The sequence below is a fragment of the Fistularia commersonii genome, chromosome 30 (assembly GCF_037954325.1).
Source record: "Fistularia commersonii isolate RoL2024-O1a breed Wild chromosome 30, RoL_Fcom_v1.0, whole genome shotgun sequence".
In the NCBI taxonomy this organism is placed as follows: domain Eukaryota; kingdom Metazoa; phylum Chordata; class Actinopteri; order Syngnathiformes; family Fistulariidae; genus Fistularia; species Fistularia commersonii.
In genome coordinates, this window is record NC_141313.1 from 1,152,940 (window position 1) to 1,172,164 (window position 19,225).

The window sequence follows — 19,225 nt, forward strand, 5'->3', positions numbered from 1 at the left end:
ATTGATCCATCCATCCATTGATCTATCCTATGATCAACCCATCTGTCCATCCTTTGATCGATCGATTGATCCACGACCCCTCGGAGGTTGTGTGTTCAGTTTGTCCTAAGAAGGTTGCAAACATCCGTCATGTAAATAAAGATTTATTTGCAAAAAGGCAAATCCTTCTGAGTGAAGCTGCCATGTCCAGGAGAAGTCCTGATCACAACTCTTCTTCTGCTCATCTTCTCTCATCTTCTCATGGTCTCAGGAGCAGAAAGCTCCTCACACCTGCATGTTCAGCAAACACCTCCTGGTCCCCTCAGGTTCCTGGAACGTCCTAAAAAAGTGTCCTCACAGCAATCGGAGCGTCCTGGTTCCACGAGAAGGTGCGGGATCTAAGGTGGACCTTCTGCGCGACGGACCTTCGGCGCCGGCCGAGGTCTTGGAGCTGAAGGAGGGTCCGGTTCCTCACCATGGACACGTGCCCCTGCACTCCTGCTTGTGTTTCACCCACTTGGCGGTGAAGCGCCCGTCCCCTACGGTCCAGGACCAGACGTCCGGCTCGCCGTCACCGTCCAACCTGAACTTCGTGAAGTCTCCTAGTGGACGCCTGGAGACGTGCACGCCGCCCACGGCCGTCCTCCTGCGGACGTCGTCCTTCTCAGACAGGAACGGCAGTGAGAGCGGGGCGGAGGAGGACCTGCGGAAGGAGACCTGGTGTTGAGAAGGTCATGAGAAGGTCTGATATGATGCAGCAAGGCAGGCATTTATGGATCAAACTTCTCCGAGTGCCGAGTTCGAACGACCGGCACACGTTTAGTAGCCCGAAAGAAAATAGAGCTGCTAAAATATAGTAATATTGGAATTAGATGGAGCACGATGACGCCTGGAGAACAGGGATCAGCTAGGTTCTTCTTCTACCTCTTCAGCCCGCCATTTCAACAGGACTCATCGAGCTCCCTGCTCTTGAATAAAAACGAATAAATGATAAGAGTAGACTTTAAATCGGTTTATTTTCCATCCACTTAGTCTTTTAAGTTACTTTTCGAGACGGTGACAGTTTTATCGTATTGAGAACTTTTTGTCCTTTGCTAAATCGTCCTTTGCTAGCCACGCAGGGAGGTTAACCTTTAGCTTGTGGACCAGAAGGACTCCTATAGTAGATGTTGACGATTGTGTTATGAGTTGTCAGTTAGCCTTGATGTTGTAATCCACTCTGGTACATCCTGAATCATTGTGTTTGTCTGGTTAGCCAATGCTCTGGAACCTGGCACTTAGCGTATTTTCACGACTATAAGGCGCAGTCTCAGTGATGTGTGCCATCACTGTATTTAACCCATACATAAGGCGCACCTGATTATAAGGCGCACCTGATTATAAGGCGCAGGTTTTATACATAATCCACGCCCAACTTTCCCCCTTTAACGTTCTCATGGTGTCCTCTACTACGTCCGCCTTACAACAACAACACACACACAAGCATACAAGTGTGCGCATTTAAAAACAGAGCGGGAGCTTAACTGCGTTTGGTATTCACATTTTTTCACCGGCAATCATCATCAGTCGAACCCACGGAAGTCCTCATCCTCTGTTTCTGATTTGAACAGCTGCGCTAAATCTCCGTCAAACATGCCGGGTTCACTTTCTTCACTGTCAGAGTCGCTTTCCTCGGAAATGATGCCGGCTTTTGCGAAAGCTGGAACAACAGCGCCGGCGGACACGTTAGCCCGAGCGATGTTTCGATGTGTTAAGGGTTGTTAAAACAACAATGTTCTGCATGACGCAAACAACCGTTCTTTTATATACAACCAACGCCCACACTTCCCCCTTTAACGTTCTCATGGTGTCCTCTACTACGTCCACCTTACAACAACAACAACACACACAGAGCGCACTGCACTAGAGGGCGCGCCGCACATTTGGAAGAAAATCTAAGACTTTTATTTGCGCCTTATAGTCGTCAAAATACGGTATATTTTGCTCAATTTCGGTTTAAGCCGAGCGTTAACGGTTTGCTTTATATGTATATTTTATACAAGTTAGAAGGAAATGCAATTCCTAGGAATGTGAACTTGTTGTAATATTATTGAAATGATTTTTAAAAGTGATGACATCATAATTTCTTTCTTAAGTTAAAAAAAAGTATACTTTATTGTTTGATTCATGCAATATATTTTCTTTACATTGAGGAGTAAGTTTATGAGTAATAAATGTGCTTGTATCATAATATAATGGGTTGATGATATTGGATCCCTTTGGGAATTTATTTTGGGACTAAGGACTGAATAATTTCTGGTATTAGTCAATAAATTTGTCAAATGTTCAACTCATTTTTTTTACGTTTTCTACGGCTTTTGTGAGACACCTAAGTCTCACCTCTCTCCCAGCCTCGGTAGATGTTTAGGCTTACAGGTCCAAGTCTGCAAGCGCTACACAACAAACGGTGGCGTAGCTGTGCGAGTACCTGCTTGGGTGTGTGTCGGCGTGTCGCGGGGGGTTGACGGTCCAGGCGGCGTCCAGGCCTGACGGGGAGAATCAGAATCAGCGAAAACTTTATTTGTATTCGTATTGTGAATTTTCTTTGTATTTCATGGATGTAATTGGCTTGAATTGCGCTTCGTAACTTAAAAAAAAAAAATTGTATACAAAGTGATCGGTATCCTAAGAGGCCGCTGTGTATGATTACATGTTGTATTTCTGTGTAAAAATCAGGGTTATTGCACAAAAGACAATGGAATTATTACACACAAGTACATTTACACACATATTTATATTTATACATTTAGATTCTTCTTCTCCTTTGGGCTTTTCCCTTCAGGGGTCTCAAGACCAAATCCACCTTCTCTATCTTACCCTATTCTCTGAATCCTCGTTTTACCTGGCAGAGCCACCTTCAGCAACCTTCGACCCAGATCTTCACCAGGGCTTGGAAATGAACAGAGGAGCATTCATGTCCAAACCATCTCAGTCATCACTTTGTCTCGGTCATACATGTCCTGCACCCCTGTGACAACTTCTCCACAGCTAATCCACTTTCTTCATCCAACCCTTTTCTCTGGATCCTCCTCTCTCACGACACCCATAAATCTTCTCTTTGGTCTCCCTCTGGACCTCCTGCCTGGCAGCTCCACCTTCTACCCAGATCTTCCCCATGGTTTGGCCCAGAACAGGAGTGTTCTGGTCCAAACCATCCCAGTCATCACTTTGTTGCGGTCATACATGTCCTGCACCCCGGCGACAAATTCTTCTTTTCCTTTGGGCTATTCCCTTCAGGGAAAGGTCTCCACAGCGAATCCACTTTCTCCATCTAAACCTATTCTCCGGATCCTCCTCTCTAACAACGACTACCTTCATATCCTCTTTCACGACGTCCATCTATCATCTCTTTGGTCTTCCTCTAGACCTCCTGGCTGGCAGCTCCACCTTCAGCAACCTTCTACCCAGATCTTCACCATGTTTTAGGCATGACCAGAGGAGTGTTCATGTCTAAACCATCTCAGTCATCACTTTGTCTCAGTCATACATGTCCTGCACCCCTGTGACAAATTCTTCTTTTCCTTTGAGCTTTTCCCTTCAGGGGTCTCCACAGTGATTCCACCTTTTCCATCTAACCCTATTCTCTGGATCTTCCTCTCTCACACCAACTACCTTCATATCTTCTCTTCGGTCTTCCTCTAGACCTCCAAGTCTACCAATATATTCACTATCCCAACCATCTCAGTCTATGTCCAGAACATCTACCATGTGCCGTCCCTCTGATGGGACTCCTGATCCTCTCCATCCTGGTCACACCCAAAGAGAACCTCCACATCTTCAACTCTACAACCTCCAGCTCTGCCTCTTGACTTTTGGTCATTGTGTTTGTAGAGCATACAGCATGGCTGCTCTCACCAGCGTCTCCAGTCCGCTGCTGTCACAAACGAATTTCCCCGATGGGGATCAACAAGTCGTATCTTTATCTGAAGACTTCTGCAGACTGCTGCGGCCGGGTGCAGGAAGCTCACCTGTCAGGCGTCGGTGCAGCAGCTCCGCGGCCCCGACGTCCATGTGGCGACTGTAGAGGCTGCCGCGGGCGAGCAAACCCTCCTGGCTGCTGGGAAACATCCAGAGCGGGGAGAAGACAGACGGACAGACAGAAAAAGAGAGAGAGGAAGCAGCACGATAGTGGAGGTGGACAGTGGAGGACAACAGAGGAGGGGAAAGAGTTACAAAACAGAACCAAACCGAAGCAACAAGAGATGTGGGGGGTAAATAATATAAACATGGTCTGGGAGTAAAATCAAAAGCATGAAAAGTAAATAAATGATGTGAAGGTACTCATGTGATAAAAATCAGGGCATTTGAAGGGGGAGGGGGGGGGGGGTGACTCGATGTATTGATCATCAATCAATGAGATGTGAAAGAGCCATTGGTCGTCATGACTGGATTTATTTGGAAACCTTAAGGCAGTTCCACGTCACTGTTCCAACAGCGGTACAAAGTGTGTTTTACAAGAAGTGTTTCCCCTCGGAGACTGGAGCGGTGCAACGGACGGTGAACATTTATCAGCTTACAATTCTCGCTTCTTGTCCAGAGCTTCTCGTCGTGGCAACTGGACTCGAGTTTCTTCACTTGGAGATGTTTTATTTCTCATCCCGGAGGCTTCTTCAGCTGCGGTGACCTGTGGGGAGTTTCCCAAAAGAACTGCCAGGGTTTTGGGCGGCTCTAGGTTACGGTGGCTTGTTGTGTCAATGAAAAAACAGAAAAACCATCTCTGAACCGAGGAGGGGGCCTCAGACAAGACCTTTCACAAACGCCCTACTGGGATCAAGGACCTTCTGCACCCTCCAAACAACCAGGAAGATCCAGAAAGATCCACCTCCAGAACCAGACCTGGTAACTTCAGTCCATGAGATCCAACAGGTTTCACTCCTTTGTTTACCTTCAATGTTTCACATCAGAATCCAGGTCATCCCACAAAATTTGGTCTTTTGTCCCCGACAAACAATACCTCCGTTAGCATAACAGTCGTCATTAGCATAACTCTGTTAGCACAACAACCTCATTAGCATAACAGTCCCCGTTAGCATAACTCTGTTTGCATAATAACCCCATTAGCATAACAGCCCTTTAGCATTACAACTCATTAGCATAACAACCCTTAGCATAGCAGCCCCGTCACACCTAGCTTCTGCAGATCAGCTCTTCCATTAACACAAGAAGCCTCCATCACCTCGAGCCGCCCAAAATCCTGGCACTTATATTTGGAAACTCCCAGCAGGTTGTTGGAGGTGAAGAAGCTTCCGTGACGAGGGCTGGAACGTCTTCAGGTGAAGGAGTGCAGTCGCCACGACGAGAAGATTACGACAAGACTCCACCACCACCTGGACAACTGAGAACCTCCACAGGCAGAATTCTCAATGTTATCACTATTAAACTCAAAGCCTCTCGGTTGCTACGAAGAAAATATAAATAAAAAGCCGCGCGTGCGGTTTGAGAGGATTTAATGGATTTTTATAAAAGGCAAGAACACATCACGCCCCTCTGCTGGGAAGAGACAATAACAACATTTTTAAAAAAAAAGGCCGCAACTTCTTTTAGCCGTCGACGGCCGTCCATCGGCGCGACCCCTTCCAGAGGAGGAGACGGTCAATGGAAACCCAGCTGAGATCTATTAAGGGAACTACCGAGGCCATTGATTGGTCGAGGTGAGGAAAACGACAGGCACAATGAATCGGTGGGATAAATGGGGTGAGCAAATAAATAAAGGATAAGGGAAAGAGAGAGAGAGAGAGAGGGAAGAAGAGAAAGACAGTGTTTGGACGTTAGCAGGAGAGCTAATGCTAACAGGAGGAACGCCGGGCGGAGCAGGAAAACATCGCTTTGTCCCCCAAGAACACAAAGCTACCAGAGCCTCCAGGAGAGGAAGCCCTGCCCACCCACTGCTGGGTAATATTACACACACACACACACACACACACACACATATATATTGCCATGTTCCCTTAAAATGAGGAGCCTGCAGACGGTGACTCTGGAACCGAGTCCAAGCTCTTTAAATCATGCTGTGCTTGAAAAGTGCAGTTCTTCACATTGGATTCTGAATCAAAGCGAAACAATTATCTGAGTGTTTCAAGTACAACATGCCTGTTCGGCGTGTTTATCCAGAATCCGGTAAATATTTGTCCTCTCCCCGGTTCTGTCTGGCTGAGAAGATTAACAAACATCCGCCCTCCCTGCACGGGCGGCGTTTATCTCGGCTTAAACCGGACCTCTCCGTGTCGTCCAATCAGAACGCTCCGAAGATGAACGTGCAGAGAGTGCGTTCTCGCCGATCCTTTTAAAGCAAAGCGATTACCGACCCGTTTTGTTTACGTCGGCGGGTGGACACGGCAGATAGCGTCATTTCCGGGACTATATCATGCGTTGAACACGGCGGCTTCAACAACGATGCGGCTAATTTATGGATTTTTTTGGGGTTAAGAAGCGTCACGCCGCCAAAACATTTGGCCTGGTCGCATCGGGGCGATGAAAGGAGCGTGAAGTTGGCTATTTTTATCCTTCTTGGTCTCAGTCCATTCACATCCTGTTCATTTTTGTTATTGTTATCGTCACTGTTTCTATTCTTGTTCACTCTGCTGTCTATTTGTGGATGTCTTTTGCTATCTTTCTATTTACATTCATATTTATTGACACTGTAACAGCTAGCTGCTGTGACAAAAGAATTACCCCTATGGAAATCAATAGTTATAATACAATATATATATTATACACACACACACACATATATATATATATATATATATATATATATAAAACATATATATAATAATTGTCTTAAATTCTGAGGCCGTTCAATTCCAACACGGATGAAAACGAACGGTTTTAGTGCGCAGGAGGAAGGCCAAGATAGCCATCGGCTGGAGGACAAAGTGGATGTATGCGTAACATCTGTATGTCTGGATGTTACTACAAATGTTGTCATTTAATTAAAAGTGTAAATATCTCATGTTAAAACGTTGATACCTGCGGCTTATAGACAAGTGCGGCCTATATATGTCTTCTTCTTCTTCTTTCGACTTTTCCCTTCAGGTGTCTCCACAGCGAGTCCACTTTCTCCATCTAACCCTATTCTCTGGATCCTCTTCTCTCACACCAACTACCTTCATATCTTCTCTCACGACGTCCATAAACCTTCTCTTTGGTCTTCCTCCAGACCTCCTGCCTGGCAGCTCCAATTCCAGCATCCGTCTACCAATATATTCTCTATCCCTCCTCTGTCCATGACCCAACCATCTCAGTCTGGCTTCTCTGACCTTCTCTCCAAAACATCGAACATGTGCCGTCCCTCTGATAGACTCATTCCTGATCCTCTCCATCCTGGTCACTCCCAAAGAGAACCTCAACATCTTCATCTCTGCAACCTCTAGTTCTGCCTGCTGTCTTTTGGTCATTGGAACAGTTTCTAGTCCAAACATCATCGCTGGTCTCACCACTGTCTTGTACACCTTTCCTTTCCTTCTGGCTGATGTTCTTCTATCTCTTGGTACCCCTGACACTTTTCTCCACCCATTCCAACCTGCTTGGACCGTCTCTTCACCTCTTTTCCACACTCTCCTACGCTCTGGACTGTTGACCTTCAATACCTGAAATCCTCCAGCTTCTTGATCTCCCCTCCCTGTAGCCTCACCGTTCCACCCGAGTTCCTCTCATTCACACACATATCTTCTGTCTTGATAAGGCCTGTATATGTACACGGATCAATTTATTCTTAGGCGGTGCGGCTTATATTCAGGTGCAAGTCCAGAAATGATGGTATTTATCCATCTCTGAATGCATGCGCCGGTGAAAAGGCAACACATGAAGCACATGAAAAAGGTATTCTAACTACCATCCTGCTTGTTCCTGAATCGGAAGAAGAACGGAAGATGGTGGATCTTTGTTATTTGTTCTTTTTAGCCGGTGCTGCTTCTATCCAGGTGCGCTTGACAGTCCGGAAATGACAGTACATTTGGATATGTCATCTTCCATCTTCAAAAAAATAAATGGATGGCTGCACTTGACATGCTAACTGTAGCTTGCTGTCACTGTATTCTGCAGCGCCCCCTACCATGAGGCAGGAGAACTGCCTGCCTCACCTAGCGGCTTCCATTCAGGTTCAGGGCCTCTATTCCGGAAATGACGGCAGGCCTCCCACCCTCCCGCGGCTCCCTGGGCCGAAGCCTTACCTGGTGCGTTTTGCCCGGCAGCGCTCCATCAGGGGGGAGCGGGGACCCAGGTCTCGGTGGCCCCCGGGGGCCACTGTGGCGGCTCGCAGGGGCGCCCTGGTGGGGGAGGAGCCCACGCTGAGGGAGTGCGAGAACTGGGAGGATACCAACCGCCGGGGGGAATGGGGGGCAAACGGCCAGGGGAGAGTCCTCTGCTCCTGCCGGACCACTGAGGAGGGAATTGCAAGGGAAAGTCCATTCTTGACAATCCATTCATCACATCTACGACTCTCAAAACGCTACTTCTTTCCCGTTTTGGAAGCATGTGTGTGGGTTCCTGGCAGATTCCTAAACTAATTTCTAATAAATAAAACAAATACAACAAGAACTATGTGTATTTTTAAACATTTTCAACATGTCCTTTCCATCTTTCAATCATCAAATCTGCATAGAACACCTGCCACCTGCCTAAATGTGGGCTTATTTATTATCCTGTGACTTCTTACCTGGAAGTAACACTAAGTCCAAATGTTTCCCTTGTTTAAGTGTAAAGAACATCTAAATTATAAAAATCTTTCTATGTCATGAACGGTTCCTTTAAAAAAAAACATGGAGAAAAGTAAGTGCAATGTCAACAACACCTCGCCTAAGTTCTGTCGACTCAGTTCTCCGTGCATTTTGTTGTATTTGAGTCTCATAGCGACACCGAATCTTGCCCCAGGTTTCTTATTAACCTCAACCAACAAATAAGAAGTGGTCCATTTTCCTTGGAAAACCCGAAACTCCGTGACTTCTTTTCTCCTTTTTGACGACGACATCTTGCTGACGAGGGAGTCGGGGCCGACAGAAAAGGAGGTGCATTTCTAGCAAAAAGTAAAAATATTATTTTCAGGCACAGAAGCAAGGTTGCTGCCATCTGCTGTAGGTTGTGAGTTAAGAGTTAAACAAATGTCGCGGACACGGCAGATGCCGTCATTTCCAGGTCGATAAGCCGCTACTTTTTCCCCACACGCTTTCAAAACTGCGGCTTAAACAACGAGCTTCACGCAAAACATTTATAGCCCTTTCGCATCGGATCGATGAAACCAGCGTGAAATTGTGAGGACGTTCAATGCCGACGCCAAAAAATACAATTTTAGTGGTTTTAGTGCGCAGGAGGAAGACCAAGCTAGCGATCAGCTGGAGGACTAAGCGGGATAAAAAAACTGGATGAATGAATGGACTTTTCCTTGTCTTATTTATTATTCATCTTTTTCATCAGCCGTTTCAGCCACTGTTCAGAAAAAATGCATTTCCAGTCTACATTTGTGGATGTTACTGGTATGTATTTAATCATATACAGTTGTGTATACAGTTATATACAGTTGTGTTCAAAACAATAGCAGTGTTGTTAAAAATGGAGGTAAAGCTCAAAATCCTTCTTATATTTTTATTTCCATTCACTGGGAACACTGCACATTATATTTTACATGAAATCATTGAGAAAAAAGTAGCAGAATTTGAATTTATTTACAGAAGAAAACTGTCCCAAACACTTAATTCAAGCCTCAGTTGGTTGACTCCATGCAACACAGATGTGAAGCAGTTCTCAAAAAGTGGTTATGCAACTAAATATTAGTTTTGTGAATCACAGAAACGCTAAACCTTAATGTTCTTTCAGTTCATGGAGTTAACATTTGAGTTTGTTATGAAATATTCAGACACTGCCATTTTTTTGAACAGCCCACAACCACTTTTTCTTCATTTTCTGTAAATTAAACATTGCTACTTTTTCATTGATGCTTTCATGTAAATTATAATGTGCAGAGTGAATGGAAATAAAAATATTAGAAGGATTTTGAGCTTTACCCACATTTTTAACAACACTGCTATTATTTTGAACACAACTGTGTGTAAACATAATGTAAACATTGTGATAAAGTTCTTTATCTTCTGTAATGCAATTACAAAAAAAAAAAATCATACATTCTAGATTCATTACAAATCAACTGAAATATTGCAAGACTTTTATTATTTTAATATTGCTGATTATGGCTTACATCTTAAGAAAACTCAAAAATCCTATCTCAAAATATTAGAATATCATGAAAAAAGTAATTTTGTTTTTTTTTATTGCATCACAGAAGATAAATAACTTTAACCACAATATTCTTATTTTCTGAGAAAGTCCTGTATAATGTTTGTTTTTTTTTTGCCTATACAGTGATCCCTCGCTATAACGGAGTTTACTTTTCACGGTTTCGCTGCTTCACGGATTTGCATCTTTCATTGTGTTCTGCATTCTGATTGGCTAAAAAGTCACTCCTCTTCTTCTCTACCTGTGCGTCAATAACGTTGCGGTTTAATATGTACACGTACGGAAAACAGCTTGACAAATTTACATGACGTACGCGCAAATTCTCTTGCAATTTCGAGTTTCTCTAAAACCCATAATGTTGATAAAACGCTCTGGAGCGACAAAAGGGCCCAAAAGGCAGCGGAAGATGCTATCTATGGCAGATAAAGTTAAACTTCTGGACATGCTAAGGGAAGCTAAAAGCTATGCGGCTGCAGGTCGGCATTACGGAATGAATGAATCTTCCGTTCGTTCTGTAAAGAAGGAAGAAAAAAACAGAAGGACGACAGCGGCGATAAGTTTTAATAAGGATGCAAAAAGGGTTGCAACTGTCCGCAATTTTTTTCATAATCATTTTCAATTTTATCCCGTTTAATCCAATTCCTCGGGTCGCAGTAGGCGGAGCTAATCTCCGCCATTTGAAGCCTTCTGTTCACATTGATGATTAAAATTATTATTTGACAGTACAGAAGTTATATGTTGAAAAAAACGTTTCTAAAGTACAGTACTTTTATTTGTGAAGCAAATGATTGAGCCTGTAAAATGGTTTGTTCTTTCTTTTCAATGTATAATAGAGTATTTAATTGTATAATAATTGTAAAAAAAAAAAAAAAAAGGTTTCTACTTCACAGATTTTGCCTATCACGGGTTCTTTTTGGAACGAAACCCCCGTGAAAAACAAGGGTTTACTGTTTCCCGGGAGACGGTGGACATCTGGAAACACTGGAAAGTGTGCAGATCCGCTCACCTTCTCTCTCCATCAAAGAGTAGGGCTTGATCTCTCCGTCGGGCTTTTTGAGGGGAACCTTTCTCAGCTGGGCCGCTGTGGAGGAGAGCGCCGTCAGATTCGGGTCTGGAAAGAGGGAGTCGCTCGCGCCTCCAACTCCAGATCCTCGCAGGGCTGAAACTCAGATCTGATTCTGGAAAGATCTACGCCAGGGGTCGGCGACCCGCGGCTCTTTGACCCCTCTGATGCGGCTCCCTGTGACTTTTGAAGATAATTATTTAAAAACAATATTTCATTAAATTGTATTTTATTTTAGTTCTTTCATTTTTAAAATGTCATTTTAAATTAGGGTCTTGTAACATCTAAATAAAACGTGTTAAAATATAGTTAATTAGCAACTGCACGCGCCAGTTAATTTAAGGTGAATCATTTAATTTTTTTTTTTTTCTTCATAAAAACAAGCAGGACTCATATAAACATAACCTTTGACCAAATGTTTTTTTTTAAGAGCTCAAAATGTTTTGCTGCATGCAGAAATGTCTTTTGTTTTTTTCTGAAGTTGTTCATTGATTAAAAAAAAAAAAAGCATCACATTTTGTTTGTACATCGCATAAAGGCAAAAAAAAAACAAAACAAACGTTATACAGGACTGTCTCAGAAAATTTGAATATTGTGATAAAGTTCTTTATCTTCTGTAATGCAATTTAAAAAAAAAACAAAATTACTTTTTCATGATATTCTAATATTTTGAGATAGGATTTTTGAGTTTTCTTAAGATGTAAGCCATAATCAGCAATATTAAAATACTAAAAGTCTTGCAATATTTCAGTTGATTTGTAATGAATCCAGAATATATGACAATTTTGTTTTTGTAATTGCATTACAGAAGATAAAGAACTTTATCACAATATTCTAATTTTCTGAGATGGTCCTTTATGCCGTGTTAATTCATTTTTAAATTTCTAAAAGGGTCGTGTGTTTTCTAGTGTTTTCTTTACTGTGGAAGAAACGGGTCCAAATGGCTCTTTGAATGGAAAAGGTTGCCGACCCCGATCGCCGCGCTCGCCATCGCTGCTCCTCGGCTTTTAACGCCGCGGCGGCATTTGGAAAACCACGGCGTCACGTCTAGATCTCTTCATCAACTCCTTCATTGAACACAAACAAGCAAGGACATGCTTTCCTCTGCTATCTGTTTGAGTGGAACGCGGAAACAAAATAAGAACAATTAAAACGGCCTGTTTGCCAATTTCGAGCCTGCAAGCTCATTCGCTTTCGCACCATTCTTGCAATTCCGGACACCTTCCTACGTCACAATTTTCACATTTCTTTTTTCCCCCCCAATTGCGTCAAATCATCGCGCAACTTTATAGGTAAATATGCAAAGCGTTGCTAAATAAAAACAACAGGACGTTCCAGAGGAGGAGCGGGTTTCGAAGGTGACATAATGCAGGACATTTATCGGAGTGGAAAACGGTGAAGGGCGGGGAGGAAATAAACCTTGCATGTGAATCTGGTGCAGGAGGGATGGATGCAATAGAGGAGGAGAGGGAATGAGATGCCGGGAGCGAATGAGAAAAAGAAAGGAAATCCTTACAAAAAGCCGTACATCCCCTGATCCGTCAGAGGAGCGGAAAGCGAGCCTGGAAGAGTTTGGTGAAACAAAACAAAAAATAAAATAAAAAGATTTTGGAAAGAAAAGCAGACGAGCACTCCGGGACGGGTGCTCCTTCTCACGCATTTTAAAAGAAACGAGGGCTGGTTGTTGATTTTTTTTTTTTCCCCTCTCGTTTCCATCATTTCACCGACGAGGACTCCCTCCCTCCCGACAAAGAGGGAAAGCCGAGAAGTGAAACTCCTACCTGATCGGTTGACGAAGAAGCCCTCGAACACAACAAAGTTATTAACCTGGAAAAAGGGAGAATGCAAAGTTTACTGATAAAACTTTATTAAAGATCCATTTATAACGTCGGGGGAATAAAAAGGACCGGAGATGTGAAATACAGCGATCCCTCGCTATAACGGAGTTTACTTTTCACGGTTTCGCTTCTTCACGGATTTGCATGGTGCATTGTGTTCTGCATTCTGATTGGCTAAAAAGTCACTCCTCTTCTTCTCTACCTGTGCGTCAATAACGTTGCAGTTTAATATGTACACGTACGTAAAACAGCTTGACAAATTTACGTGACGTACGCGCAAATTCTCTTGCAATTTCGAGTTTCTCTAAAACCCATAATGTTGACAAAACACGACAAAAGCACCTTGCAGGGCCCAAAAGGCAGCGGAAGATGCTATCTATGGCAAATAAAGTTAAACTTCTGGACATGCTAAGGGAAGCTAAAAGCTATGCGGCTGCAGGTCGGCATTACGGAATGAATGAATCTTCCGTTTGTTCCGTAAAGAAGGAAGAAAAAAACATGAGGACGACGGCAGCGATAAGTTTTAATAAGGATGCAAAAAGGGTTGCAACTGTCCACAACAAGACCGTGGTAAGGATGGAGTCTCGATTAGCTCTGTGGATTAATGACTGCATTAATTGTATGATAATTGTAAAAAAAAAATAAAGGTTTCTACTTCACGGATTTTGCCTATTACGGGTTCTTTTTGGAACGTAACCCCCGTGAAAAACAAGAGTATACTGTATCGCATTTCCCAGCAGGCCTTACCTGAGGAACGCTCTGGGTCAGGCAGTAATGCTTGGCCAGGAAAGACAGAAACTTGGGCGAGGGTCGGTCGAAGGCCATCAGAACCGGCTCCAGGTTCTTGTGCTGGAGTGGAAAACACACAGGAGAGTTTTAGATCGGGAATTTCAAATGTACCGCCCTCCGAGGGGTTCTATCCAGCCTGTGGAATAAATCTACAATTTGAAAAAAATGCATAAAAATCAGGAAGTACTTTTTAAAATATGCAGTTCCTATATTGTCTGCTAGGGGTGCAACACCATGTGACTCACAGCTTACAGCAGAGGGCAGCAATGTGGCTTCCGGGTCTGTAAATAACATTTTTAATTATTGTTAGAGATGTGTGAGCTTTTCTGTTGGACCCGACACCCTCATCACCGAGATATCGTTATCAAAAAAAAAGAAAAGTGGACATGGAGGGTTGAGTTTTCCAAGAAAAATGGGTCACTTCTCATTTGTTGGTTGAGGTTAATAAGAAACCTGTATGGTGGGTGTGCATGCAGCCAGTTTCAGTGCCGCTATGAGACTCGTTGTGGTGAAAAACACAACAAAATGCACGGAGAACTGAGACATAGTGTTGTTGAAATTGCACTTACTTTCATTCATGAAGCTCAGCCCGAACAGTTCATTACATAGAATTGTATCACTTATCTGTTCTCCTTTACACTGAAACAAATGAAACATTTGGACTTCGGGTCAAAGATGGCCGACCTCGACGGCCCCTTCAAAGTCCTCCCGTTTTTAAACGGTACGTTCATTCACGGACCAGAACACAGAGTTCTACAGGCCCAGTGAAGGACATGGTCTGGCTGTGTCCCTCTGGCCGAGCGGGAAATAAAAAGGCTCTCCTGTAAACTGCTTTAACCAGAGCCAAAATAATGACGTCTGAGTAAAAATGGGTCAAAACTTGTGAAATGTCCGGCCCCGGTCGAGAGGCTGGCCAGAGGATGCACGGAGAAACGTCCACGCTGATCCGGCCCACCCACATCATGCCTGATTTGTCTGATGATACCAGCATTAGTCTTCATGACATGAACAGAGGAGTGTTCTCGTCCAAACCATCTTAATCATCACCTTGTCTCGGTCATACATGTCCTGCACCCCTGTGACAAACTCTTCTTCTCCTTTGGGCTTTTCCCTTCAGGGGTCTCCACAGTGAATCCACCCTCTCCATCTCACCCTATTCTCTAGATCCTCCTCTCACACCAACTCCCTTCATATGCTCTCTCACGACGTCCATACATCTTCTCTTTGGTCGTCCTCTAGACCTCCTACATGGCAGCTCCACCTTCAGCAACCTTCTACCAAGATCTTCACCATGGTTTGGACATGACCAGAGGAGTGTTCTCGTCCAAACCATCTCCGTCATCACTTTGTCTTGGTCATACATGTCCTGCACCCCTGTGACAAATTCTTCTTCTCCAAAGCAAATCCACTTTCTCCATCTAACCTTATTCTCTGGATCCTCTTCTCTCTCACCAACTCACAATGTCCATCAATTTTTTCTCGTATTCCTCGAGACCTCCAATTCCAGTATCCGTCTCCCAATATATTCACTATCCCAACCATCTCAGTCTCTGTCCAGATCATCTACCATGTGCCGTCCCTCTGATGGACTCCTTCCTGATCCTCTCCATCCTGGTCACACCCAAAGAGAAGCTCAATAAAACACATATTTGCACACAAGCGCTTTCTTTCTAATTCTCTAATACAGGGCTTCAGGTCATTTTTTTTAACAGGTTCATTTTTAAAACATTTATAAATCTATTCTACTTTTTCTCCACCATTTCCAGCCTGCTTGAACCCGTCTCTTCACCTCTTCTCCAGACTCTCCTGTGCTCTGGACTTTTGACCACCACGTACCTGAAATCCTCCAGCTTCTTGATCTCCATTCCCTGCAGCCTCACTCGGTTTCACCCGAGTTCCTCTCATTCACACACATATATTCTGTCTCGCTGCGACTAACCTTCATTCCTCTCCTTTCCAGAGCATACCTCCACCTCTAACCTGTTCCCTGCTCTCGCTACAGATCACAATGTCATCTGCAAACAGAAGATACCAACATTAGGAACTAAATTAGACCGAAGCAGCTCGGTGGTCACCTGTGTTTTCAGTAACACCCCTTTAATTACAGGGATGTTCAAACAAAGGCGGTTTCTTGTTGAAAGACATGCTGTATAAATTAGGACAGCAGTTTAACACAAATAGTCAACAAGTGGCTGAAAAATAATATATTAACAATAGGACGTTATAAAGGCGACTTTAACCATCTTATTCTCTTCAGGCTCTCATTTTGTTTACTTTGACTGACAATGCATTGATTTATCCAGATTACGCCCGGCTGAAAAGCTGCTTTCCACAGCGGCTATCAGGATAAGGGTTATAAAAAGCGCTACTCGTCAACAAATCATTTACGTATCGCTCCGTCAAAGTGCTGCCAGTATTGAAAAAAACTTGCAGATTTGATCTATAAAACTCCATCAGCTAATGCTAATATTGGCACCGTCTTCGTTGACAAATCAAATGTAAACTATGAAATGTACATTTTTGGACGGCAAACAACAGCATTGAAATGGTGCAGGACGACCAGATGTTTTTCTTCCTGCTCCTCTCACACAAAAATAAAATAAATGTCTCTCAGCTTCACCTGCAGCATGAAGTCAAACAGCTCCAGCCCGTAGCCGTGCCTCTGCAGGTTCTCGGCGATGTAGAAATCCAGGATGCACGGCGGCTCGGCCTCGATGTGCGCGCCTTGTTGGTCCTGCGGGGAAAAACGCGGCTGCGGCATCGGGATCGGCAAACGCGGCGGGAAAAGAATTAAAATAAATGACGGAGACTCACGAGCAGGAATAACTTCTTGTAGCCGACCTTGATAAATCCCACCGCGACACCTCGTCCTCTGCGGGGCGAGAAGGAGGCGCAGCTTTTATTAAACCGGCTTTCCGTTCGGGTTCTTCGAGGCCAGAAAACATGGAGAGCTTAAAAAAAATAAGGTGTTTTGCAGAAGAAGCGAGACCTACCCGTTCCGCTCGCCGTCCTTCAGCAGGTAGAGCTGATGGCGCTGCGACTGCAGCTTGGAAGCACTGGTTACAGGAGCGCTGAGCTGCTGGGCCTAAAAACAGGAGATCTTCTTCAGACGTTGGAAAGGTGAGACCAGGAGCCGGCAAACTTTTTGACTCGCCGGCTGAAAGGGGTTCGAAAGTTTTCCAGCGGGTCCGGACCAGGAACAGATGGAGTATTTGTTTGAACTACTGCTCCAAAAATCTAAAAGGAACACTTAAACAACACAACGTAACTCCAAGCCAGTCAGACACTTGTGTGGAGTCAAAGTGTCCTCTTAGGAAACAACACTGATTCATCTGGACTCGTTTTGAAGACACGGCATCAGCCCGTCGTGAGTTTTTACACTTTCATTTGCATTGACACTTTATATTTGATTGTATTTCTTAGCCTCCCTCCTTCCTATTATCTATTATTGTTGTTTTGCTTGAAACTCTGGCACAACAATTACCTTCGGGATAAATAAAGTTGTTCTTATCTTATCTTATTCCAGACCTCCATGGGTTCATACATCAGAGTCCTATTGATCATTTTTGTGGGATTTTATTGTCGGCACATTCAGCGATGTAGAGAACAAAGTATTTAATTAGAATATTTCATGAATTCAGATCTAGGATGCGTTATTTTAGTGTTCCCTTTATTTTTATGAGCAGTGAACGTGACAGGTGGAATAAACTGGATCTGCGACAGGCTTTGTTGGTGTTTGTAGGTCGAATAAAACGCCGTCAGCGTCTTACGTGTCGTCCTCTGGAGGTTTACGAACATGGCTAATTTGAAGCCCAGCATAAAACTTGCCTCGGTTCTCGACTCTGTAATCATGGTTTGTCCGTGGGAAACTTTTGCAAAGTCTGTAAATCAAAAAATGTTGTCGTCCGGTTCTTATTAAGCACTCTGCATTCCCACTGACGGCTTCTGCTTCCACGATCCACTCGTATTTACAGAAGGATTCAAATGGCAAAAGTGACATAAAGAGTAACACGCCACACTACGACAAATGTCAGTGTGGATGAGGAACGTCGGTAATAATGAGATTTAATTCTATAAAATGTAAAGTTGGGCGGGCCGGATTAGTTTGCCTGTTACTGGGTGAGACAGTGAGGAGATGCCGACCATGACGTTCCTCATCGAGCTCTGGGATTCCAGAGAATAGAGTGGTTTGTCTGTCTGCTCCTTCATTTAGATTCCCGACACTTCACATAATGAACCCCGTTCAACACGGATCGGAGCGAAAACACCGCAGTGAGAACACGTCACGCCACCGACCCATGTTTGCTTATCTGACCTGGAAGTTCAGACAGAAGAACTCGGCGGAGAGGAGAGATTTTGCTCCAAAGTCGGGGGGGATTCGTTCGGAAGGTAACCTTTGCTCACCTTTGCAGAGGCTCTTCCGAGATCATCGATGACAGTGGCTATGTGAGCCTGGAGATCCGGTCTGAAGATACAAAACAAGTCCAAGTTGCAAAGCGAGTACAGCAAATCACTGCATGACTATTTTAAAGCAGTTCTGCAAGGTTTAAAGTGGTTTCTGACGGGTGAACACCATCCTTCTACTAGTGCAGTCAGCAATGGGTATAACAGTGAGCCAGACTTTGATTAGTGTCACGTATAATTGTAAGGAAATTTGTTAAAATAATGCAATGAATGACCAAGAATGCAAGTTATTTCAGCATGACACTTTCTCCCTTGCAGAGTGCTGCAGGGCATGGATCCCCCCCCACCCCCTTTAGCGCTCCATCATTAAAACAGACCCACCCCTACTTACCTTCCTGCCGATTTACGCCCCGCAACGAGGGTCTGGTCCAAAACGGAGACCCTCTCGCAAAACAACTGATTGATGTCGAAGGGAAACTCCATGCTAGCGAGTTTAACGGGCGGTGCGGCGGAGCTGGAGCAGGTGCGGGGCTAGCCGTTAGCAGCTACAAGCTAGCAGCTACCGGCTAGCGGCTAGCAGCTAGCGGCTACCGGCTAGCGGCTACCGGCTAGCGGCTACCGGCTAGCGGCTACCGGCTAGCAGCTAGTTAGCTTGCTAATGTAGTTCGCTAGCAACACCGAGGCGAATCTTTCGCAAGCGACAGTTGGCTTGTTTCTAGAGCAGCAAGAAATAACTCTGTCATTGTATCGGTGCGATTAAAAAGGCTTTAAGTAACGATGTTAGTGCGGGGAAAGGCACCTGGTGTTCACGTTAGTCTCCCCGCTCCATTGTGTGTTCGGGTCCCTCCCGGCAACATCTACCGCAATGACCGAAAAACAGGAGACC

At 44.3% G+C, this 19,225-nt stretch overlaps 1 protein-coding gene across 5 annotated transcripts; it reads right to left on the bottom strand.

The window, feature by feature from the left end:
• Positions 1-127: 127 nt before the first annotated feature.
• On the bottom strand, positions 128-19,194 carry atat1 (alpha tubulin acetyltransferase 1). Of its 5 annotated transcripts, none has more exons than XM_086177732.1 (13): positions 18,731-19,185; positions 18,340-18,400; positions 16,929-17,020; positions 16,750-16,807; positions 16,556-16,669; positions 13,894-13,995; positions 13,090-13,135; positions 12,825-12,870; positions 11,252-11,326; positions 8,190-8,397; positions 3,987-4,072; positions 2,447-2,504; positions 514-682 (listed from the first exon to the last, which is right to left on the bottom strand). In XM_086177732.1, the coding sequence occupies exons 1-13, from the start codon at positions 18,820-18,822 to the stop codon at positions 644-646; spliced, it is 1,077 nt and encodes a 358-aa protein (XP_086033858.1). In that variant the 5' UTR covers positions 18,823-19,185; the 3' UTR covers positions 514-643. The 5 variants fall into 5 exon arrangements, with proteins under 5 accessions (XP_086033856.1, XP_086033855.1, XP_086033858.1 ...); XM_086177731.1 differs by having other exon boundaries at positions 3,987-4,075; XM_086177730.1 differs by lacking the exon at positions 12,825-12,870 and having other exon boundaries at positions 128-682.
• Positions 19,195-19,225: the final 31 nt, after the last annotated feature.